Genomic DNA, 7,476 nt, shown 5'->3' with positions numbered 1-7,476 from the left:
ACTATAATCCCTATTTCATTGTTATTATTATCATCAATTAATAATTATAAATGTCATATAGCATGTACTGCTTCTACAGACCTCGCTTCTCCTCATGAATATTCAGGTGGAGTTTATTTTTTGTCTGTTGGGTATAATTATGAACATCTATCATCTTAATTAGATGTGGTTTGGTCCAATATATGAACTATGCATATGTGTATATATATATCTTTATATCTTTATATCTCTATATCTCTCATTGTCCCTCTACCTACCTATGCATGTATGGATGTATTTGTATATATATGTGTGTGTGTGTGTGTGTGTGTGTGTGTGTGTCTGTGTGTGTGTGAGTGTGTGTGTGTGTGTGTGTGTGTGTGTGTGTGTGTGTGTGTGTGTTTATTTGCTTTTGTTATGTCTGTACGGATGCGTTTATACACACACACACACACACACACACATATATATATATATATATATATATATATATATATATATATATATGTGTGTGTGTGTGTGTGTGTGTGTGTGTGTGTGTGTGTGTGTGTGTATCTATCTATTCACTATCTATTTATATAAGTCCATATACACAATATATATATATATATATATATATATATATATATGTGTGTGTGTGTGTGTGTGTGTGTGTGTGTGTGTGTGTGTGTGTGTGTGTACATATGCACATATACATATGTACATATATACACCATTCTACCAATTTCGCTATCGATGTGTTTTATATCTAAAAACAATATGCATCTATACTCCCAATACTCCTGGTGGCGCGAAGCCTTGGTCGAGTAAGACTACACCTACCAGAATGGCGGTCATGTTCAGGCTACACTGCACACGGTTGATTTTAGGCACGGCATTCTAACCACCATGAAGCAGGGGCGTCCAAAGCGCAAGGCAGGATCATCGTATGTAAACTTTCGTCTCTTCATATCTGACATATCCATTTATGTACATGCTTCTGTCTACCATGAACAGTATCCCTCTCCCTCTCTCTATGAGCCTATCTATCTACCTATCCCCACGCACAAAGGCTCGCCAAATGATCTTTCCCCCTCTTCCTCTCCTTCCCCTCACGCTTCGCCCCCTCCCCTACCCCCTCCCCCCACCCCTTCTATCGGCCGTAATCACAATTTCATCACTCTTTTATATCCTATTTACGTCGCGTGTAGATCGACTCCTCCCCTCCCTCCCTCCCCCTCTCCCCATCTCCATACGCCCCTTGACCCCCTCCCCCTCACTCCCCCGCCTCCACACGCCCCCTTGACCTCCCCCTCACTCCCCCCCCCCGCCCTTGACCCCCCCCTCACTCCCCCACCTCCACACGCCCCCTTGACCTCCCCCTCACTCCCCCCCCCCGCCCTTGAACACCCCCTCACCACTATGTATGTTGTGTCCATGTTGGGGCTTTGTGTAATAGATTTGGGATTCCTGGATCTTCGCTGGGATGGTCAATTTTGTGTGGTCGCGGATGTTTGTATATTATGGAAGGTTTTTGCTTTATTTTCGTTTTCTCTGTAAGCTACCCGGGATGTTTTTATTTAAACGGTTTTCGGTGAATATGCGTGTTTTTTACTGTGTAATCCATTGCTCCTTTTTTATGTGGGGGAAGGGTGCATTTCTCTTGCTGAGCATGGGAACGTGAAATTGATAGAGAGAGAGAGGGAGAGAGAGAGAGAGAGAGAAAGAGAGAGAGGGATATATGTATATATATATATATATATATATATATATATATATATATATACATATATATACACACACACACATACGTATATTTATATATGTATATATATGTGTGTATATGTATATATACATATACATACACATATATGTGTATATATATGTATATATGTATACACACACACACACACATACAAATATATATATGTGTATATATATACATACATATATATATATATATATATATATATATATATATATATATATATATATACATATATGTATGAAATATATTTATATATATGTATATATGTGTATATATACATACATATATATATATATATATATATATATATATATATTTATATATATATATAAATTAATGTACGCAGTATACGTGTGTTTATGGGTATTCGCGCGAGCGAAGGGGCGGAACCGCGTCCCCAGGAGGCGGAAGGAAGAGCAGACCGGAAAGACGACTGCGACGCCGGATGAGATAGAAGACGTACCTACAGCATCCCTCACGTGATCATTCCGCATGCATCACCGCTTGCAAATTACGCTCCGTGGTTGCGACAAGTTAATTTCTGGCCCAGATTGGCTCGCCGGAGACCCGTGATTGCTTGCATAAGCACGAGAACTGTAGGGCAGGGGGGCGGGCGAGCGGATGAGCTAAGCGAACTTCTAGCATACGGAGCTCAGTGATGCTTGCAAGAAATGTGATCTCTTTCTGAATCATTTCTTTTGTGAATGCTTGCATAGCCTAATCTACGTGCTTACTGCCCTATGCATGGATCTAAGTATTCATTTCTTTTGTGAATGCTTGCATAGCCTAATCTATGTGCTTACTGCCCTATGCATGGATCTAAGTATTCATTTCTTTTGTGAATGCTTGCATAGCCTAATCTATGTGCTTACTGCCCTATGCATGGATCTAAGTATTCTTCGTCTTTTTCTTTTCTGATTCTTCTTTGCTATTTTTATTCACATTTCCCTCTTTCCTTGTTCGTTTCTTTTCTTGTATTTCGTTTCCCCCTTTTTTTTTCAAGTAATTGTTCCTGTAAATCATTTACTAAAACTTTTGAAATTATTTTTTAGACTCTCCCTCTAGCATTTCTTTTATTAATTTATTTCTTGCAATTTGTTTTATAGTTTTATTTATTGCTTATTCTTGCCTCCTTATATCATTTTTTTTTTTTTTTTTAGTTCACGCGTACTTCATTAACTTATTCCTTCGTATTGTCTTTCTTTCCTTCTTACATTCTGCTTTTCTTTATTCCTTCTTTCCATCATTCATTCATTCTTCTTCTTTTTTCTTCCTAATTCCTTATTCTCGGATATTTTAATCATAACTTTTTTCTCTTCATTTGCATCCCTTTCCACCCTTCTCTCGGTCCTTTTTAACTGGAAAACGATTGCATATTAATGTAAAGTCAACAAGGAAGGTCAAAACTGCATATTAATTCAAATCCAAAATAATATCCAAACAAACAAACAAATTGACACATATAGATAAACAACACATAACGATAAAAAACAACTGAAAATTATTCTACAAATGGTTCAAGAATTCGAAAGATTTCAACGGGATTTTCTGTCTTTGCAATGCAGGGGGAAACCATTAGGCAAACCTCGTGGCTTGGTTTTGGTCTTGACAGCTTATGGTAGATGAGAGTCCGTGGATTTAAGTATAAACACACACACACACACACACACACACACACACACACACACACACACACACACATGGGCATACACATAGACACTCCGACACACACACACACGCACACGGGCACACACATAGACACTCAGACAAACAAACACACACACACGGGTATACACATAGACACTCAGACAAACACACACACACACGTGCATACACATAGACATACAGACAGACAGACACACACACACACACACACACAAAGAAGAAGATTCGACACGTATCAAATGTTAGCTATAATAATGATGAAGAATATGATAATAACAACAATAGATAATAGTATTGCTAATGAAAATACTAATTGCATGATAATAGCAATAATACTAATAACAAGAATGATAATAATAAGATTAATGATAAATAATACTAAAAGTGATAGTATTGATAATAATGAGTAATAATAATAATTATGAAAATAATAGCGATAATAATACTGGTAACATTAACAACAACAATAAAAATAATAATACCAACAACAACAACAACAACAGCAATAATAATAATAATTATAATAATAATAATAATAATTATTATAATACTACTACTACTACTACTACTACTACTACTAATAATAATAATGGTAATTATTATAATAATTATAATAGTAATAATAATAATAATAATAATAATAATAATAATAATAATGGTAATTATAATAATAATAATAATAATAATAATAATAATAATAATAATAATAATAATAATAATAAAAATAATGATAATAATGATGATGATGATGATGATGATGATGATGATAATAATGATAATAATGACACTAATAATAATGGTAATAATAATCCTCGAGATGATAATAATAATGATGATAACAAAATCACTAATAACAATAACGATAATAACAATATTATTAGTAACAATGATAGTACTATCAATTATGATAATACTACTGCTAATAATTATATTGATAATATTGATAATAATGATAATAACAATAGCATTAATAACAATATTATAAATAACAATAATGATAATATCAATAATAATAATGAGAATAATAGTAATAATGAGAGTCATAATAATAATAATAATAATAACAATAATAGTGATGATAAGGATAACAATAACAATGATAATGATGATAACAGTAATAACGATAAAAATAAATATGATAGTAAATGCAATAAAAAACTATAACAGTAATGTTAGCGATGAAAATGTTAATAACAACAAAAATTATAATAACAATAAGACAAACAACAACAACAACAATTATAATAATATAATAATAATAATAATAATAATGCTAATAATAAGTATGATAATAGTAAAAATAGTGAAGAATGATAACAATACTAGTAATGATGATAATACTAATGATAATAATAATAATAATAGTAATGATGACATTGACAATAATAAAAAAAAAAAATAATAGTAACAATAAGAACAACAATAATAATCTGTACTAATGATGGCAATAATAATGATGGTGAAAATAATATAAATAACAATATTAACGATAATGATAGTAATGATAATAATGATAATGGTGATATTGATGATGATGATGATAATAATAATAATAATAATAATAATAATAATAATAATAATAATAATAATAATTATTATTATTATTATTGTTATTATTATTATCATCATCATTATTATTATCATTATAACAATAATAATGATAATAATGATAATAATAATAATAATAATAATAATAATAAAATTATAATAACAATAACAATAATAAAGATAATATCAATAATACCGATAATGATAACGATAATAATAATTATAATAATAATAATTATAGTAATAGTAATAATAATTATAATTACAATAATAATAATAATCATAATAATAATAATTATATTAATTATTATTATTATCTTTATTATGATAATAACAACAATGATATTGATAATGATAATAGTAATAGCAATAGTAATAATTATTATAATCATAATAATAACAATAATGATAATAATAGTAATAATAATAATAGTAATGATAATAATGATGACAAAAATAATAATAATAATTATAATAATAATAGCAATAATGATAATAACAATAGCAGTAATAATATTAATAATACTGATAATACTGATAATGATAATGATAATTGTAATAATAACAATAATAATAATAATAATAATAATAATAATAATAATAATAATAATAATAATGATGATGATGATAATGATAATAATAATAATAACAATAAAAATGATAATGATTTTAATAATGATAATAAAAATGATAATAATAATGTTAATAATAATAAAAAATATAATAACAATAATAATAATAAAGTTAATAATAACAAAATAATAACAGTAATATCAACAACAACGAAAATAATAACAATAATGATGATTAGGATGACAATGAAACTGATAAAAAAAAAATAATAATAATAATAAGAATAAAAATAAGGATATAAATATGCATGAGAATGCAAATGAGACTAAGAATAAGAACAGAAATAGAAATAAAAATGAAAATGATAATAAAAATAAAGATAAGAATAAAGATGAAAATATAAAGATAAATATAAAGAATAAGAACAAGAATAAGCAAAGGACTAAGACTAAGAATAAGAATATGAATAATAAGAAAATAAGAACAAAAAATAAGAACGAATGTACGAATAAATATGAAAACAAACACGGGGACATGCATAAGCCTAAGACTCAGACTAACCCAAAACCACTTTCCTTCAAAAAATGACGAAGGCTCTGCAGTCTCAAGCCCATCATCATCTCCCGGGGTTGCAAGAACGGCCTCCCAGATCCAGTGGTGTATATACAGGCAGCGAATCCACGGAGCTCAGCCTGCAAAAGCCAACAGAACCGCAGGACCTTTGGGAGGCTGGGAAAAGGTTCATTTTGCGGGTGGCCGCGCTGGACAGCCGAGCTTTTGTTTTGTGTTTATCCTAGTTTCCTGGGAGTGGCGGGGGGTGGGAGGGGGTGGGGGGGGTGGGAGGGAGAGGGAAAGAAGGGAAAGAGTGGGAGAGAGAGGGAGAGAGGAAAAGGGAGAAAGAGAGGGAAAAGAGGGGGAAAAAGAAAAGGGTAGGAGATGGAGGGAAAGAGGGGAATGGAGGGAAAGAGGGAAAGAGTGGGAGAGAGAGGGAGAGAGGAAGAGGGAGAAAGAGAGGGAAAAGAGGGGGAGAAAGAAAAGGGTAGGAGATGGAGGGAAAGAGGGGAATGGAGGGAAAGAGGGAAAGAGTGGGAGAGAGAGGGAGAGAGGAAGAGGGAGAAAGAGAGGGAAAAGAGGGGGAGAAAGAAAAGGGTAGGAGATAGAGGGAAAGAGGGGAATGGAGGGAAAGAGGGAAAGAGTGGGAGAGAGAGGGAGAGAGGAAGAGGGAGAAAGAGAGGGAAAAGAGGGGGAGAAAGAAAAGGGTAGGAGATGGAGGGAAAGAGGGGAATGGAGGGAAAGAGGGAAAGAGTGGGAGAGAGAGGGAGAGAGGAAAAGGGAGAAAGAGAGGGAAAAGAGGGAGAGAGAGAAAAGGGTAGGAGATGGAGGGAGAGAGGGAAAGGGAAGAGGGGAGAAGGAAAGAGTGGGAGAGGAGAGGGAGAGGGAAAAATGGGAGATAGATGGAAAAAGCGAAAGAGGAAAAAAGAGAAGGAGAGGGGTGTCTATCTAGTTATCTATCAATATATCTATTTGTCTATCTATCTGTCTATCTATCTATCTATTTATCTATCTATCTATCTGTCTATCTATCTATCTATCTATCTATCTATCTGTCTGTCTATGTATGTATGTATGTATGTATGTATGTATGTATGTATGTATGTATGTATGTATGTATATATATATATATATATATATATATATATGTTTATATATATATATATATATATATATATATATATATATATATATCCCTTTTTCCAATCCTATTATCTTTTTATTTCTATTGAATTTTGCAATCAGTAAAATAACTCTTCAAATTAATCGGAAATGAACTCCCTATGCTTAGAGGTAAATTTCCTCATGTAAGTTGGAATTAACCATTTATCATAATAAAAGACCGTGTTATAGGTAAATGCCAGTCAAGTATATGACACATAACAAAAAAAAAAGAAAAAAAAAAAAAAGGA

At 31.8% G+C, this 7,476-nt stretch overlaps 1 protein-coding gene across 1 annotated transcript in view; it reads left to right on the top strand.

Annotated features, from left to right (window-relative positions):
* The first annotated feature begins 6,096 nt into the window (after window positions 1–6,096).
* The window catches only part of LOC125025444 (myb-like protein X), a 27,127-nt gene continuing 25,747 nt past the window's right edge, over window positions 6,097–7,476 (top strand). The window contains 1 exon segment of the mRNA XM_047613455.1: window positions 6,097–6,251. Coding sequence (XP_047469411.1) covers window positions 6,097–6,251 — 155 coding nt within the window.

The sequence above is a fragment of the Penaeus chinensis genome, chromosome 5 (genome assembly GCF_019202785.1).
Source record: "Penaeus chinensis breed Huanghai No. 1 chromosome 5, ASM1920278v2, whole genome shotgun sequence".
In the NCBI taxonomy this organism is placed as follows: domain Eukaryota; kingdom Metazoa; phylum Arthropoda; class Malacostraca; order Decapoda; family Penaeidae; genus Penaeus; species Penaeus chinensis.
This window is presented reverse-complemented; position numbering and strand designations above follow the sequence as displayed.